The sequence below is a fragment of the Narcine bancroftii genome, chromosome 5 (genome assembly GCF_036971445.1).
Source record: "Narcine bancroftii isolate sNarBan1 chromosome 5, sNarBan1.hap1, whole genome shotgun sequence".
In the NCBI taxonomy this organism is placed as follows: domain Eukaryota; kingdom Metazoa; phylum Chordata; class Chondrichthyes; order Torpediniformes; family Narcinidae; genus Narcine; species Narcine bancroftii.
In genome coordinates this window covers 254,124,763-254,142,768 of record NC_091473.1, presented here as the reverse complement: position 1 = coordinate 254,142,768, position 18,006 = coordinate 254,124,763, and the positions used below count along the sequence as shown (strand labels likewise).

Below are 18,006 nucleotides of genomic sequence, written 5' to 3'. Positions count from 1 at the left end.
AGAAAAGCTTCTCCCATGGAGTTTGTGATCAATGGCGTAGATAAGCCCCAGCTTCAAGGATAGTTGGATCTGAGGGGAGTCTGTGGGCGAACGAGCAGGTCAGTGGTTGTCACTGGTTACAGTTGACCCAGACAGGCACCCTCTAGGCTCTGAGCGTGTGCGCATACACCTTTGGCCACCAGTGCACAAAGGAAATTAACGTGTCCACAAACAGAACAAAGTAGTTCAACATAGAGAATAAAATCTTAACTAAATTTGTTACTTTGTAGAATGGAATTATACCTCTGTTATATTAAAACATGCCAATACAGTTTTATCAGCCAAAGATTATCTTGAAACATTTGCACAAGCGTTCGGGGCACACAGGCTGCTGCCACGGGGAAAAAGAAATTTGCACAATGTAAGGTTTTTGTGCACACTGACCACTCAAAATTAGAGGGAACATTGTGTGCTAAACTCCAGGACTGTTATCAATTTGATAGCTCAGGGCACACACACACATCCCAGCCTCTCCACCATTCGGTTGGTGTCACTGAACGAGAGGGTGCAGAAACCATTCACAGTGGGGTGGGAAGAGAATGGATCAGCTGGAGCACAGGAGGCTGAGGGGTGGCCTCGTAAAACTGCAAGAGATTCACCAGGACGTTACTGGGATGGGAAGGGAGGTTGAACAGGCTGGGCCTTTATCCCCTGGGGCATGAGGGGCTGAGGGGTGACTTTATAGAGGTTAACAAAACCAAGGTGAATGTTCGTAGTTTTTTTCCTAGGGGAGGGGAGCCTAAAACTAGAGGGCATGGTGAGAGGGGAAAAATTTAAAAATTTCCCAAGGCATGCCTTTCTCGCACAGTGGGTTGTAGGTGTGTGGATGGAGCTGCCACAGCAAGTGGGCGAGGTGCAGACAAAGAGACCGTTTGAAGGACATTTCAACAGGGGCATGGAGATGAAACGTTTCAGGGGGTTTGGGCTGGATGTAGAGTTCAGTTAAACAACAGCCAGCACGGAGGTATTGTGCCAAACCTGTTCCTGAGCTCTAAAACTATGAATCTCTCCGACTTAGCTGTGAAAGATGGGGATCAGCATTGAAACATGTTCCAACAATGAATGGAGTTTGCAGGTTAATGGGTCACATGGGTGTATTTGGGCGGAGAGGCCTTGCGGGCCGGAAGGGCCTGTTACTGTGATTTATCTCTGAATTAAATTAAAAATTTGAGCATTTAATTGGGTACATTTTTAGAAAAGGGCTCTTTTAAGATAGAGACAAAGATAAATAGCTTCCCTTAGAGAGTAATGGGCTTTTAAAATATTTGTCATGAAGCCATGGACAGAGATGTCGGTGTGGGAATGAGTGGAGTCTGTGTGGTTGCAGAGGCAGCAGGAGCACTGGAGGCAAATCCACAGACACTGTAGGCCTTTTTACGGTTAAACCCCGCATTACAGGTGGCTCAAGTTTAAAAAAAAGAATTGACCTTTTTATGGCGACGACCTGAAATGCGGATCCCACGGTGCCTTTATGCAGAGCTGAGTCGGGCACTATGTCCCGGAGCTGAAGAGGTGGGTGGGGGGGGGGGGGGTGCGAGCGGCACAGTAGTGCCGCCCGCTACCCTGACCTCAAACGCACGCGCCGAGAAGGGACAGCGGCCTTTATTGGAAAAGGGCAGCCGAAGTGCAGGTAAGAGTGGAGGTCGGAGCCAGCAGTCTTAGCACCCAGGCAGATCTCCTGTGCAACGTAATCAGCTTTATTAACCAATTGGGTTTTCTAAAACTCACGCTCTGGGGTCGCGGGATGATGGCATCAACGCAATGTCATCAGCCCTCCCCTTTGGAGCCACATTCAGTGGCGATCCTTCTACTGAGGAGATAGAATGAATTCACTCCTCCCCCCACCCCCAGATGGATGGAAGATGGAATGAGTTCAACCTGTCCATATGCCTTCACTTCTTTTATGGAGGTAAGTGAAGCGATTCAAAGAGAATCTCTGGCTTTACAATCGCCCTTTTTTTTCTCTATAAAAGGGCCTTTGGGGTGAACTCTATTTGGTTCTCTTTTTCTGACTGAAGTTCCAGGCCGATGGTGAATCTGTCTGTCCTACAGCAGGCAAAAGGGAATTTTGTGTAAAATTACACTGTTCTTATTACAAATAAATTAAATGCGGAATTTTGAAATGAGATCTGGATCGTCACTCTTAACATTAAACTCCATCAATCTTGCCCTCAGCAGGTTGTGAATCTTTTCATTCATGCACGGCCTTCCTGACGATGGGCTCAGGCTTGAAACGGCGACTGCCTCATGCTTCTTATGTGGACTGCATGGACCACTGAGCTTCTCCAGCATGTCTGTGGGATGGACCGCAGCGTCTGCAGACTTTGCTGGTTCTCGTGAGCCTGACAAGCTGGTCTTTGCTGTCCCCTGCAGGCACATGGTGTAATCAAAAAACACACCGAACTGCTGGAGGAACTCCACCGGTCTTTCCAGCATCTATCAGAGACACAGATGTGTTGCCGACGTTTCAGGCCTGAGGCCTTCTTCAAGGAATAAACAGAATGAGCCAGAAGCAGGAAATCTCAGAAAGTCTCAGAATTCAAACAATAGGGGAGGAATCCAGACCAACAAAAGGTGTTAATTGGATATGATAAGGGACGAGGTAAGAATTGATCATATTTGTGCGAAAGCAGACAGAGCTGGGGGAAGGCGACGGGGGAAGTAATAGGGTGGATATTTAATGAGAGCCAGAGAAGTCGATGTTAATGCCATCTGGTTGGAGGGGTCCAGTCAGAAGATGAGGTGTCAGCAAGGGAATGGGACGGGGAATTGAAATGGGTGGTCACTGGCTAATGTGGTGGACAGAGCGGGGGTGCCAAACCAAACGATCTCCCAGTCTGCGCCCTGTCTCTCCGATGTAGAGGAGACCACAGCAGGAGTCACTGGATGCAGTTGATGACCCCTGCTGCAGATTCGCAGGTGAAATATTGCTTCATTTAGAAGTAGTGTTTGGGGCCCTGAATGGTGCTGAGGGAGGAGATGTGGTGGGGTGGGGGGAAGTGGAAGACCTCCTGCGGTCACTGGGGTAGGTCCTACGGGGTGATTGGTGGGGAGGGAGGAGTGGACAAGTGAGTGATGGAAGGAGCAGCCCCTGTGGAAGGAGGAGAGGGGAATATGTGTCTCGTGGTGGGTTAGTGTAGTAGGTGGTGGAAATGGTGGAGGAGGATGTGCTGGATGCGGAGGCTGGTGGGGTGGTATCACCATGAGGTGGGTTTCAGGCTCGGCCATCCACTAAATGACATCAGTTTCTCCTTATGCCCGGGCGTTTGCAGACACTGAAACGGTTTATGAGAAGAGACAACCTTCAAATTAGGTAGAGAAACCACTGACCAGATGATGCAGCATCAGATAATGGAAAAACTCAGTGACAGTGGGGGGAAAATAACTCTTAACATCTTGGCCCACAACCTTCGTCAAGTCTTTTCCTCTAGCAGATGGTTTGTTTCTTCTGATTCCACCATCTGACGTGTGACCAGATGAGGAGCTTTGGATACAATCACGCCTGCTTCAGTGTTATTACAAGCTCCCATTTTAGTAAAACAGGATTATAACTGTAAGGGTTAGTATAGACAGGGGGAACTGAATGGTCACAGCTAACATTTAATATTTCACACAAGCCCCATCACAACACAAGCCACTGCCCAGTGACAGTTCGATACATTGGAAGAACTGAGGGAAGGTTTGTCACCATCCGTTCCAGATTCAATACATTTGCAAAGACGCTGTGATTTTGTAAGGGAGAACCATCCTGATGCTGGAGAGGAAACAGCTTTTTGATCAGCTCTTATGACCAGCTTCTGTGGAATTAAGAGCAAAGCCGGCTCTGTGAATAGCTGGGCCTTTTTGGTGGATTGACCTGTGCCAAGAGGGTCTCTTTGGGAAGCAAAGTACTTCATTTTGATTATGACTAACAGTGGAGGTCACGGGGAGAGGCGGCTTCATTTTAAGTGTGACTGGCAGTGAAGTTATTTGGAGAAACCAGTGCCAGGGTCTTGGAGGCCACCAGTTCGAGCCTTGCCTATGAAAGGACCAGGAGTGTTATGACCACTGCTCGTGTGGAGGCAGCCAACGTCACGAAGGACTGTCGTCACCACGGCTTCAACCTCACGGTGCCTTCGGACAGAAGGTACAGAAGCCTAACGACCGGCACCTCGAGGTTCAGGACCGATTTTATCCAGCAGTTATCAGGCTCTTGAACCTCCCTTATACCCTGAGCATAAACTACCTCGGGAGAACCAAAATATCTGTCTGCACTGTTGAAACCACTTTTTGTTAATTTTTAAAATTCAGATACACAGCACGGTAACCGGCCCTTCCGGCCCACGAGTCTGTGCTATCCAACTACCCCAATTAACCTACAACCATGTACATTTTTGAAGAGTGGGAGGAATCCGGAGCCCCAAGACAAAACCCACACAGGTCACGGGGAGAACGTACAAACTCAGTGCTGGATTTGAACCGGGGTCTCAGGTGATGTAATAGCTTTCTCACCGTATGCTAACCATGCTGCCCATAGAGATGGATAACTCACCTGTAAGGAGCATGTACATTCTCCCCGTGTCTGCTTGGGTTTCCTCCGGGGTCTTCGGCTGTAGGTTAATTAGGTGTATTTGAGTGGCATGGCTTTAAATGGCTGGAATTGGCTTCTACCGCACTGTAAATGAAAAACATAAAAAAGAAAATGTACACTATAGTCGTTATTGTAAGGTACACCAGCGACAGGAAGGAGGAATTTTGATGCATTTGTACTCATGTACATGACAATAAACTCATACATCAATCAGGAAATTCCAACATAAATCCCTATCCTGTAATAATGTCCCCTCGTTCAGACTCTCACTCCAGTGTAAACCTCCTCCATCTACTCTGTCATTCTCCTGAGGATCTTATGTCTCTATAAGGTCACCACTTATGCTTCTAAACTCCCAACTTGTTCATCCCCTCTTGATAGGGGGCTTGGTTCAATGAATCATCCCACAGCCCTTTCCACCCTGAATGAGGAAGTTCCCCTCTTGCAACCGTGCAGAACTCCATCAGCCCTGCGTGAAGTTCAAGACCCTGGAACCTGCTCTCCCCAGTTCCAATTCAATGCCCTAGTGCGAACCCCGAGCACTGGTTTCAGTGGGGAATGGGGATAGACGATGTTACAAAAGGGCTGCATGGTTAGCAGTTATGTGACTCTGTTACAGCACCAATGACTGGGACCAGGGTCGAATCCCGCGCTGTCTGTAAGGAGTTTGTACGTTCTTCCCATGTCTGCGTGGGATTCCTCTGGGAGCTCCAGTTTCCTCCCACCGTTCAGGGTGTAATTGGGTGGCAGGGGTTCATGGGCCAAAGGGGCCTGTTACCGCGCTGTACGTCTAAATTAAATAAAAAATAATTAAAAGGCCACTCTGTGGGTTTAGGGATAGGGACCTTGATGGAAGAACAGGTGGGGTTGGGGGCCTGTGGGTTTGTGAGCCCGTCTCCAGCTAATTTTAATGATCTACTTGGGTTCTATCAAACCTGTGGTGTAAACATCTCTGAAGATCTGTCCTTGAACCTCCATGTTGATGGAATCACAAAGGCTTGCCAGCGGCTATACTTCATGAGGTACGTCACCAAAGACTCTTTCAAATTTCTACAGGTGTACCCTGTGGAGAGCATTCTGGCTAGTTGCATCACTGACTGGTATGGAGGTGCCAATGCACAGCAGGGGAATAGGAGGGTTGTGAACTCAGTTAGTGCCGTCACGGACACCAGTTTTCATCCCCATTGAGGACGTCTACAAGAGCTGGTGTCTCAATAAAACAGCCCCTATCCTCAAGGACCCACCACCCAGGCCATGCCCTCTTCTCACTGCTACCATCAGGGAAGAGGTCCAGGACCCTGAAGACGAACACCCAAGGGTACAGAAACAGCTTATTCCCCTCCTCCATCAGATTTCTGAACGGACAACGAGCCACAGACACTTCTTCCTCTTATAAAGCATTAATTTTTATAAAAAATGAAACTTAGAAATATTTGCACCTGTCACACTGCCACAAAACAACAAATTTCGTGTGTATGAAAATAAATTCTGATTCTTCTTCTTCGGTTAAAATCAGCCCTCTGCAAACCAGTGGCCGAGAGCACATTGGCTGCAATGACACCACCCCATTGTCACCAGCAGAGGGCGAAAGGAGCCAGCATGTCGGACGGAGGAACGTTGTATCCCTCAGGACGTGCTGGAGAACGATGGATAATAATGAGGATTTATTGTCGTACACAATGTGCAACAAAGATTTTATTGCTGCAGCCGAACAGGTACTTGGTATATAAAAAAACCCACTCTAACGTGCTGGAGAATTTCAGCTGATCAGAATCAGAATCAGTTTTATGAAGTGTGTTGCTTTGTGGCAATAATATGGTGCAGGACAAGGTGCAAAATCACCATAAATACCAGATCTAAACCAAATAAGTAGAACAAAAAGAAGAGAAAAATTGAGGTCGTGTCTCCGGGTTCATTTTCTGATGGCGGAGGGGAAGAAGCTGTCCTGATGGTAGCAGTGAGAAGGGGGCATGGTCTGGGCAGTAGGGTTGGTGGGGGGGGGGGGGATCCTTGATGATCAATGATCAGTGATCACCCATCACGCAGCATCCACAGGAAGTAACCGAACTTTCTGGCTTTGTCAGGTAGAAGCAAAAATCAGGCAGGTGTAAGGAGGAGGAGGGGGCAGGGGGAGGAGCTCAGGATAACAGGTAAGAGGTGGATACAGGTGGGAGGGGAGACTAGGAAGAAGCAGAGGGGTGATGGGGGAGAGAGCAGAGGCTGGGAAGGAGAGCTCTCTGTTAGAAGGAAGGGAAGGGGTGGGGAAATGGGGAGAAGGTTAACGGAAACTGGAGAGATTTGTCTGGTTGGAGAGTGTCCAGATGGAAAATTAGGTGGTGTTCTTCCAATTAGTGGGTGGCCTCAGCCTGGTAGTATACTCGGACAGATGACATGTCGGTCTGGAATTAAAATGGCTGGCCACTGGGAGGTCCCTGTTATTGCAGCGGGAGGTGGAAAGGAGCTCACTGAAGTCTGCACCCAGTCTCTCCAATGAAGAGGAGACCACATCAGGGACACCAGATGCAGGAGATACATAAGGTAAGTATTGCTTTACTTGGAAGGACTGCTTGGGGCCACAAATGCTGGTGATGGAAGAGGTGTGGGCGCAAGTGCAGCACTTCCTGTGGTGACAGGGGTAAGTACCGAGGGGACAGTTGGTGGGGAGAGAGGAGTGGACAAGGGAGTCATGGAGTGAGTAGTCCCTGCAGAAGGTGAAGAGGGGAGGAGAGGGGAATTTGCAACTGGTGGTAGGATCATATAGTAGGTGGTGGAAATGGTGGAGGAGGATGTGTTGGATGAGGAGGCTGGTGGGGTGGTAGCTGAGGACAAGGGATTACATCTCGGGGGGAAAGGAGCAAGGCAGATGCACTGGAATGAGGGGATGTGGGTGATTTTATAGGAAACCATGTTTGGTGAAGAAGGAGGGCTTCTCAGATGTTCTAGAATGGAAGATCTCACCCTGGGAGCAGATGCACAAAGGTGGAGGAATAGAATCCTTATCATAGACAGGGTGTGAAGAGGTGTCGTCAAGATAACTGTGGGAGTTAGTGAATTTATAGAAGATGTCTGTACCAGTTCCTCTCCGGTGATGTGGACAGAGAGACTGAGAAAGGGGAGAGTGTTGCCAGAAGTGGACCAATGAATTTGAGGTCAGGGTGACAAGAAGTGAAAGGTGAAACATTGAAGGGGAAATTTCAAGGGAACTTCTTCACTCAGAGGGTAGGCGAGAGTGAGCTGCCAGCAGCGGTGATGTTTGCAGGTCCAAATATGATATTTGAGATTGGAAAGGTGTGGATGGAAGGGGTATGGAAGGATATAGCTCAGGTGCAGGTCAATGGGACAAGGCAGAATAATAGTTCAGCATCAACTAGATAGGCCAAAGGGCCTGGTTTCAGTGGTTTAATGTCACAAGAAGTGACCTCAAGATCCTGAGGTAGTTGTCATGAATATCTCATGAAATTCATTGCTTGCAACAGTATCACAGTGTAAACATTTTATACAAACCACCTTATAAAGAAAAAGAAAAAGTCCAAGTGAGGCAGTGTCCATGGTTCATTGATCATTCAGGAATCTGATGGCGGAGGGGAAGAAGCTGCCCTTGTGCCGTTGAGTGCTCCTGTACCTCCTTCCCGATGATAGCGGAGTGAAGATGGCCTGACCTCGGTGGTGGGGGACCTTGAGGATAGAGGCTGCGTTTTTAGGACACGGCCTCATGTCGATGCCCTCGATGGAGTTAAGTCTGGTGCCCGTGACGTCGCAGGAAGAGTTGACAATCCACTGGAGTTTTTTCTTGTCCTGGGTTCATTGTTACCTCTGTACCCAGACAGTGATGTAATCAGCCAGAATATTTCCCATGGTACACCTGTAGAATTTTTCTCTGGAGACATACTGAATGTCTTCAAACTGCTCACAAACTATAGGTGCTGGTGAGCCTTCATCGTTAAAGTTAGGGCAAGGATCGGACAATTAGGAGCGGGTTAAGGAGAACTTTCATCAGATCGAGGGTTGAAGTCTCTGGAATCCTCTCCCCAGAGTTTGCGGAGGCTGGTATCGGCAGTTTATTTTTGATACCAGTATCTAGGGATGAGGTGGAACATGAACCTAATGTGCTGGACCCCACTGAATTCCAGAGCATGGTCTGGATATGCTCATTCTCCAACTCTCCTCAGTCCTGTTTCCATATCCAGCCAGAGGGCAACTGACATTTCCTGAATGCAAGCAAGTGTTGTGTCCAAAACCAGTAAATGGCTGAATGCTATCGTAAGTGGATCTGATTGCATTGTCTCCAACTTAAAATGCATTTGGGTGAGCTTTGACATTTCAAGCGATTATAGGGAGATATTGCCAGCTGATTAAACGCCCATCTCCCTTTCATTTTTCTGCAGTTTACAAATGCCAGCCTTTGGATTTATACTCCCAAGATTTTGACTGGAGTCTTTGAAAGACCCATTGGCATTTTGGGTTTTTTGTTTGAGTGATATTTATGACTGACTTGCTTTGTGGTGTGCCGAGATGTTGGTGAAGCGGACGAAGCCTTACCCAGTTCAGGGAAATGACTGGGAATAAATAGTTCATTTAATATCACCCATCCCACTCCACTCAAGTGCTCTGTCTGACGAGGTCAATGGAAGCAGAATGAATCAGCCTTCGGAAGGATGGATGAGCACTGGGAGGTTACACTGAATGGCCACAGGGAAACATCAGGGAAATAGGACCCCTGGGGTTTTTCCATGAGGAGCTGGCAAGTAGCTAATGGGCCAAATGGCCTCCTTCAGAAGTTCTATTGTACAAAAATATAAGTTGGACATGATTAGGGAGGGGAGTCAAGTGCTCAGAGAATCTATTTGTGGGGTTGTTGCTGGGTCTGGCTGTACACTGGTCGAAGCAGCGGGCAATTGAGGGTTCAGGGAGAGCTGACTGCTGACGGGGTTACATCTGGGCCTGTGGGGTGTTGGAGCGGTACAGGTGTTGTTCAAAGGGTCGGTGAGCAAGTTCTGGGAATGGGGGTTGAGTGTGTTGCCGGATTTTAATCTGAACCTGTAAATTGTGTGTAACTGAGGGGCTGACCTGATTTACCACTTACTGTGAATGTTTTACAATGTAAATACCATACATATTTGTGTAATCGTAAAATTTTGTCAGGGCAAAAAGGAGATGGGGAGATGGGGGAGGGTTGACTTTTACACAGATCGAACTTTGACCACATAAGTAACTGTGTTGTTCAAGATGTCAGGAGCTCGGATGGGCTGGTCCAGGTGGTAAGTCTGTGGTCAGGGCGTCAGGAGTTTGGATGGGCTGGTCCAAGTGGTAAGTCCGTGGTCAGGGCACCGGGAGCTCAGATGGGCTGGATCAGGTGGTAAGCCTGTGGTCGGGGTGCCGGGAGCTCAGATAGGCAGGTGGCCAGGTAGAAGAGCTGTGGTCAAGAGCTCAATGGGGGAAAAGTGAAGGTCTGAGGTCGGAGAGTCTGGAGTTCAGATGGTTGGGCGGTCATAGGGAGGGGGGAATCGATTTCTACATGGGTCACATGGAAGATGCGCAATTTTTTGGTCTAGAAGGGGGGGGAATCGATGATTACATGGGGATGTTTAGATGTAGTTCTATGTCTATTTTGTGCAGTTTTTTCATGTTGTCATTTGAATTAAGATTTGTGTGTAAATGCGTCTCTCTCTCTCTCTCTCTCTCTCTCTCTCTCTCTCTTTAGTAGGACCTGCTGCGAACTGCAGTGCAAGTGAAGAGATGTGGAGGGGTGGCGGGTGAGTCGGTGAGAATGGAGTCGGAGAGCTGGAGCCGCCCCACCATTGGGATGCAGCCAAGGATCGTACACTGGGCCAGAGAAGGGTTGAGGCTGTGGGGTTTGGGGGTGCCTGCTGTATGTCTGGCACAACTCCTTTCTTTATTCATGATCTTTTACAAACTGTGAGAGGACGATGGCTCATCCCGAACTGCCCTTGGAAGGTAGTGGGGGAAGCTATTGTCTTGGACCACTGCGGCCAGGGCAGTTGAGGAGAGAATTGGTCTCAGTGATGCTGGAGGAATGGGGATCCATTTCAAATTTATTTACCGCACAGTAGAAGCCAATTCTGGCCAATTAAACCCATGCCAACCAATTACTCTCAAATTAACCTATAAATCCCCATATGTTTGAATGGTGGGAGGAAACCAGAGTCCCCGGGGAAAACCCACACAGACACGGGGAGAATGTACAAAATCCATACAGACAGTGCGGGATTCGAACCTGGGTACCTAACGCTGTAATCGCTAACCAGTATGTCAACTGTGCAGCCGTTTCGAGTTGGGATGGTGTGTGAGTAGGAGGGACCTCCTGGCGGGGACATCCCCTGTCCCTCTAGGTGTCAGAGAGGTGGGCGAGGGAGGCGCTGTCGATAATAAATTGTCACCGTCCATCTTGTTGGCATTTAATGTTGCCGCTGTAATGTGCATATACTGGAGGGGGCACACATTTCTGAATGGTTGAATATATCGATTGCCCCAGATGAGAAGGCATTTGTGTGTGGGAAGAAGAGCTTGGATTCTGCATGTTGGGGAAGGAAGGGCAGGGGGTTGTGGATGGAAAGGGGACAAGGGCTGTTTTCGATGTCTCCATTTTTCAGGCTGTTGTTGACAAGGCCACCATCTGCCACCTATCCCTCGATGCCTTTGACACACTAGCTTCCTTAGTAATTTTAAAGGCGACCATATCCATGGCTCTGGAGTTGCACGTAGACCAGATGAGGAAAGAGGGGCAGATTTCCTCCCCTTGTTGTCTGCTGTCTGTGAGGAGTTTGCTCGCTCTCCCTATGACTGCGTGGGTTTCCCGGCCCCTCTGGATTCCTCCCACATTCCCAAATAAAATCAGTTGATGAATTGGCTCCTGTAGACTTTGCCAAGTGTATGGGTGAGAGTTGATGGGGATGTGAGAAGTAAAAGATGGGATTGGTTCAGGTTCTGTGTAATGTGCTTGATCATTGCCTTTAATGGGCTGAAGGGCCTGTTCCTGTCCTGATCCTGTTCTGGCTTCACTGAGAGACCAGCCAGCGACCCTGATGGCCGAGATTTGAAGGAAAAGGCTGATGAGGAACCACGGCCCATATAATAGGTCTCATGGTGCGAAGTATTCAGCACAGGTACACGCCTCCAGAGTCGGAATAACTGTCGGAGTTGCACAGAACATGCTAAAATTTCTTTTATTTCTCGGATCAAGCCCCTTGCTACAGAAAATGCGACCACATACATGCTACGAGCAGTTCTATACTCCAGCTACAAAGGATCGATAACTCGGGAAGGCAGATGCGCAGGGGTTAAAGGTCGATGATTCGGGCTTGACGGAGGCACTGGTGGATTTCCTGCGGCAAGCTGCTACGTCCAATTCCATTTCCATCCAGGCGAAGCACTTGGATCTTGGAGAAATTCATGAACCCCGTGGTCCTGCAGAAACTTTCTGCCTTCACCTCTGTGGACGTCACAATCCAGAGTCAGAGACGCGCTTCACTTGGCACATAAAAGCATAAAGACATTCTATACAGTAAATCCCCAAGGTATCCAGAATTCAAGTAACCGGCAAAATAAAAATGAGGAAAATAAATATAAAATAACAGGTAAAAAAAACGCGTTTAAAATTGTAAAAGTAAACATTCTGAGAAGTAACGCAAACCTTTGGTGAAGATGGGAGCAAATATTCTGCCTTGGTCGGGCTTTGCTCGTAGCAGCTGTTTGAATAAAGTTGTGTGAAACAGCGATGGCGTCGCCCAGGATGAAGAGCGGGTTGATGCCGCTCGCCGCTGGGGAGACTCTCTTAAAGTGTCTCCTTATCCCTGCTTAGTAAGAGTCGCCCCCGGTAGGAGGCTTTATCTGTAAACTTGGGGTGGGGGGAGGGTTAATTATCTACAAGGTTATTGTTCGTCTTTCAGACGGCTCCATGGAAGGGGAGGAACCTGCAGATGCCGTGATTGTTAAATGTTTTCAAAGAATGTGTCTGAAAATAAAGTTAAATGAAGTGTAAGGACAGTTTAGTATTTTTGTCTTTTAAACTGTTTATTCTTAATGCAGGTGTATGAGTTAGGCTTTGTAAGAGTAAATCTCAAGCAACTGGAAAATACACTTATCTGGCATCAACCAATCCCCAATAGGTGCTGGATACCAGGAGTTTTACTGCACTGTGAATTTTTATTGTTTTTTTTCGGATGTGGTGTCCATGCCATGCCAGCGTTTTTTGACCATCCTAATAGTGCGACGCTCTTACAGAGCCAATGACCTGGGTTTGAATCTGGTGCTGTCTGTAAGGAGTTTGGGTTTCCTCTGGGTGCTCTGGTTTCCTCCCACCCTTCAAAATCTGTGAGGTTGTAGGTTAATTCAGGTGTAATTGGTCAGCATGGGTTAAAAAGGCGGGAGTTGGCTTCTATTGAGCTGTATAAAAAAAGGTCTTAAAATTGAATGACTTACTGGGGTTTTTCATGCTGGGGTGTCAGGAGTCCAGAACAGCTGACAGGACTCCTGAGTGCAAAATAGGGTCAGAGGAGGGCCTACAATCAGTGGTTCTGTGGACTTTGTTCAAACATTAAACATTACCGCACAGAACAGGCCCTTCGGCCCACAATGTTGTGCTGGCAGATAGAAACCTACTCAACCATCTAACCCTTCACTCCTTCACACCCATAACCCTCTGTATCCATGCGCTTGAGTCTTTAAAATGTCTCTAATGTACCCGCCTCCACCACCACCCCTGGCAAGGCATTCTAGGTACCCACCACTCTCTGGGTAAAAACCTTACCCCTGATGAATCCCCTAAACTTTCCTCTCCTCACCTTGTACAGATGTCCTCTGGTGCTTGCTACTCTCGCCCTGGGAATATTTCCTGGTAACAGATCATTTCTGTTTAAACCTCAGGTAATTGATTAATATTTTCGAGTAGACCTTTGACTGAAATGGGCCTTTGCTTCCCAGACGTATTTTCCAATGAGATCAGATTAATAAAAGAGGCATCAACTCAGAAAGAGGATGGTGGACCTCAGAGATGACTGTGAGGAGATTCAGGACGTCACCAAAGACTCCTGCAAATTTTTCTAGATGTAGAGAGCGTTCTGACTGGTTGCATCACCGTCTGTTACGGAGGTGCCAATGCACAGGACAGGAACAGGCTTCAGAGAGTTGTGAACTCGGCCAGCGCCATGACAGGCATCAGTCTTCAATCTGTCGAGGACATCTACAAGAGACAGTGCCTGAAGAAAGCAGTCTCTATCCTCAAGGACCCTCCCCCCTCCCCCCACCCAGGCCCTGCCCTCTTCACTCTGCTACCATCGGGAAGGAGCCTGACGACAACCAGTCAACGGTACAAAAACAGCTTATTCCCTGTTATCAGATTTCTGATTTATTTATTTTTTAAACCTTGTATTTATGAAATTGTAATTTTTGCTGAAGGCTTCCTGACCATGTCGGAGGTTTGGATCTGGAGCTTGGGCGGCCAATGGATCAAACAGGAGTCTGTGCGGCTGCAGAGGCTGTGAAAGGTGAATCCACAGACACTCAGGGACTCTCTTTTGCTTTCTCATATTGTTAGGGGCACCAGGCAATGCTCGCGGCGACTCTGCCTTACGGCAGATAGAAGTTAAAGTATCATGTATGTTACATTTCAATGTGACAATAAAAGGAACCTCTAATCTTGACCATTCCACTGCAGAGAGTGCAGTGGAAATTCATCAGGATGTTGCGTGGATTGGAGGACATGATTTAAGGTGAGAGATTGCCTGGACTGATCTTGTCCTTACAGTGAAGCAGGCTGAGAGGTGACCTGAGAGGTTTCCAAGCCCCTTTCACACTGCCAACCCTCCCAGGAAGCAGGAAAGTTTACCAGGCCCTGTTGGACTCAGGAGCCTTGCCCAGTGCCCCATGATTTACCTGGTTAATCAGCAAACCTGGCATTTTAAGGGGTGGTGGGGGTTAGTCTCGCCTCCAGCGGTGACAATGCGAGAGCAGGTTGTGCTTTCACACCTCCAGAAGTGAGTTAACTTGACCAGGCTCTGACACTTGCCCACACCAAGTGAGTTAACTCACCCTGCCAGGTTGGGACGTTTCACACTGCACGATTACTGGAAACGGACCCGCTAAATTAGCCATTTAACCCACACGGAATCGGCGGTGTGAAAGGTTACAAAGGGCAGTGATAGGAGTAGAGATTTAGAATCTTTTGTTTTGCTGCATCTAACGTGGGAAATAGAGCCTGGGTTTGAGGTGAGAGGGAAGAGTTTGAAAGGGGATCTGAGGGGTACATTTATTTTTACGCAGCGAGTGGTTGATATCTGGATCTTACTGACAAGAGGAGGTGATGAATCAGTCACAGACACTACATTTAAAAGGGATTCAGATTGGAAGGTAAATAGGCACAGAATGAAAGGAGACAGTTCTCATGTCGGCAAATGGGGTTGTAGACGGGCAAACTCACTGGCATAGACGCAGTGGGCTGAATGGCCTCTTTCTTTGCTTTATGACGGACTTTTGGCCTACATTATGCCTGGCCTTGATCACACAGAAAATGGAAAGAGATTTCACCCCCACTCTCCTTCGTTTGCAGATGCTCCACAATGAACTTGGCATTTAATCGGGCTCCACCCTACCAATGGTAAGCGTGCCCTTTGATAACGGCAAAACATGGAAGTCTACAGATGCGGTGATTGTAGTCAAAATGCCAGAGGAACTCAGCTGGTCTCTCAGCGTCCATAGGGGGTGAAGATATATTACCGATGTTTCGGCCCTGAGCCTTTCTTCAAGGCATAAGGCAAAAGCAGGCAGGCTTCTCAATAAAGAATGGGAGAGAAAGGGGGGAATCTTCCTGGCAGTAAAGCTGTGGAATTTGTTGCCACATGTGGTTGTGGAGGCTAGGCCATTGGGTGTATTTAAAACAGAGATTGATAGGTTCTTGATTAGCCTGGGCATCAAAGGAGAAGGCCGGACAGTGGGGCTGAGTGGGAGAATGGATCAGCTCATGAATAAATGGTGGGGCAGAATCAATGGGCTGAATGGCCTATTTCTGCTCCTATGTCTTATGGTCTTAATGAACTTACCATCCTGGTCAACCTCATTCTTGGAGTTGCACCTTGAGATATGTTAGAATGTTTAAGGTGCTATATAAATGCAAGCAGCAGTTGTTCAAGTGGTAAGTCTCTACTGGTGGGCTTTGATACCTTGGATGTGGGGTGCATTCAGATGAAACACATAGGGCAGCATGGTTAGCACAACACTGTTACAGCGCCAGTGACCCGGGTTTGAATCCTGACTGTCCGTAAGGAGTTTGTACATACTCCCTGTGTCTGTGCAGGGGCTCCGGTTTCCATCCACCCTTCAAAACATGCCGGAGATATAGGCCAATTGGGGAATAGGCAAACAAAAGTCAATCAATTTTGAGTACTAATGTACATGATAATGACAGAACCTTGACCTTGACAGGCAAGCGGGTGGGGCTGAGTCCACAGTCAGAGCAGCTGTGATATTAAATGGTGGAGCAGGCTCGACGGGCTGGATGGGCTGGATGGCCTGGATGGCCGACTCCTGCTCTTGATTCTGATGGTGGAACCACAGTTCAGGCCATCAGTTCCCCTACTCTTAGATCACTGATAATATGTCAAGTCATTGGGTGTACTTAAGGGAGAGATTGATCAGTCAGGGTATCAAAGGCCGGGCAGGCTGGGATGAACGGGAGAAGTGATCAGCTCAGGATTGGAAGGCGGAGTGGCCAATTTCTTCTCCTATATCTGGTCGTATGGATGGGAGAGGGCTGACTTTTAGTGGGAGCTCTGAGAAGGACCGTAGTGGAACCAGGTCAGCTCACCTTTAATCCTATTGGCATGTAGATACAGGTTTTCCAAGTTCTCATTGACCAGAGGAATGGTTTGGAGTTCGTTATGGGAGAGGTCCAACTCAATTAAGCTGGACACATTGAAGGTGTTCAAAGGTATGCCCTGGTCTGTAAGGTCATTATTTGAGATCCTTGCATACTGAATTTTGAGAAACTGCCTGAAGTACTCCTTGGGAATCATGCTGATGTGGTTGAAGTCCAGGTACAGCTGATGGATTGTGTCCGGAAGCACCTCAGGAAGCTTCTTCAGGTGGTTGTTGCTGAGGTCCAGGAAAGAGAGGGATGGTAGAACCTTGAGAGAGTCTCCCACATCTTCCAGCTGGTTGTCATTCAGAAGCAACAAGGTTAAATTGCTAAGATCTTCCAGATTGTGGGGTTGCACCTTGGAGATCTTATTTCTTGAAACCCTCAACTCCTTTAGCGAGCTCGGCAGGGGATGGGGGATGCTTGTCAAGTTGTTGTTGCTCAGGTACAATCTCTTGAGGTTCCTCAGTTTGGCGAAAACTCGTTTGCCCATCTTTTCGTTGGAGATGTTGTTCCTGTGCAGAACCACCCAGACGAGACCAGTGGCATTGCCAAAAGCTCCATCAGGTACAGCTTCGATCTGGTTGACCTGCAGATAAAGGTACTTCATGCGGGGAGGCACACTGGGGATGTACTTTAGCCTTCGGGTATCGCAGTACATGGCTGTTGGGAACGCAGGAGGGCAGGTACACTCCTCAGGACAATCTCTTGCCAAAGGAACCTCTGGGGCTCTCTCATAATATCGCATCTGTCGTGAGCGAGAATATCCCAAAATATGTGCAAGCCAATTGAAGTATCCATATGTGTACTGGCAGGCAACTCCTCCCAAGAGGGCCGAGAGCATCAGCAGATGGATCGACTTCATCCCTGAGTGGGGCTAATCTTGGAACTGTGTAAACAACTGATGTATCAGGGGAGCCAGAGTTGTCTGCTTCACTCTGAGGGAGATTGAAGAGAACCATTAGTTAGAAACCTGGTAAATATTAGCCCAGCTCTTACTAGCTCAGAGTCTAAACACAGCTTCATGTAAACACCTCGAATATAGTCCAGGAACATAATGCCCAAATTAAACCAAATCTCCTCTGCCTGTTTCTACTCTCCAACCCTTGCACAGTTTTACATTTTAAAATTTTAATTTAGAAAAATATAATTTTGGATGTACAGCTCAGTAACAGGCCTGTCCAGCTCACGGGCCCAAATACGTCCAATTAATCTACAACCACTGTACATTTTAAAAGGGTGGGAGGAAACCAGAACCCCCAGCAAAAAACCCATGCAGACACAAGTAGAACCTACAAACTCCTTACGGATAGTTTGAGATTTGAACCCCAGGCGCTGGCACCATAACAGCGCTGCGTTAACCACTAACCGTGCCACACATATTTACATGTCTTATCTGGACACCTCTCAGATACCATTCTTGTACTTGCCTGTTCCAGGCACCATCCACTCTCTGTGTAAAATAACTTGCACCGCACATCCCCCTTAACCCTTCATAATATATACTCCGGACTGGGTCTATGGATAA

General features: G+C 47.8%; 1 protein-coding gene across 1 annotated transcript; it reads right to left on the bottom strand.

Moving 5' to 3' along the window:
• Nucleotides 1-11,783: 11,783 nt before the first annotated feature.
• Nucleotides 11,784-17,407, bottom strand: fmoda (fibromodulin a). Its single transcript, XM_069936469.1, has 2 exons — nucleotides 16,428-17,407; nucleotides 11,784-12,059 (listed from the first exon to the last, which is right to left on the bottom strand). The coding sequence occupies exons 1-2, from the start codon at nucleotides 17,341-17,343 to the stop codon at nucleotides 11,908-11,910; spliced, it is 1,068 nt and encodes a 355-aa protein (XP_069792570.1). The 5' UTR covers nucleotides 17,344-17,407; the 3' UTR covers nucleotides 11,784-11,907.
• Nucleotides 17,408-18,006: the final 599 nt, after the last annotated feature.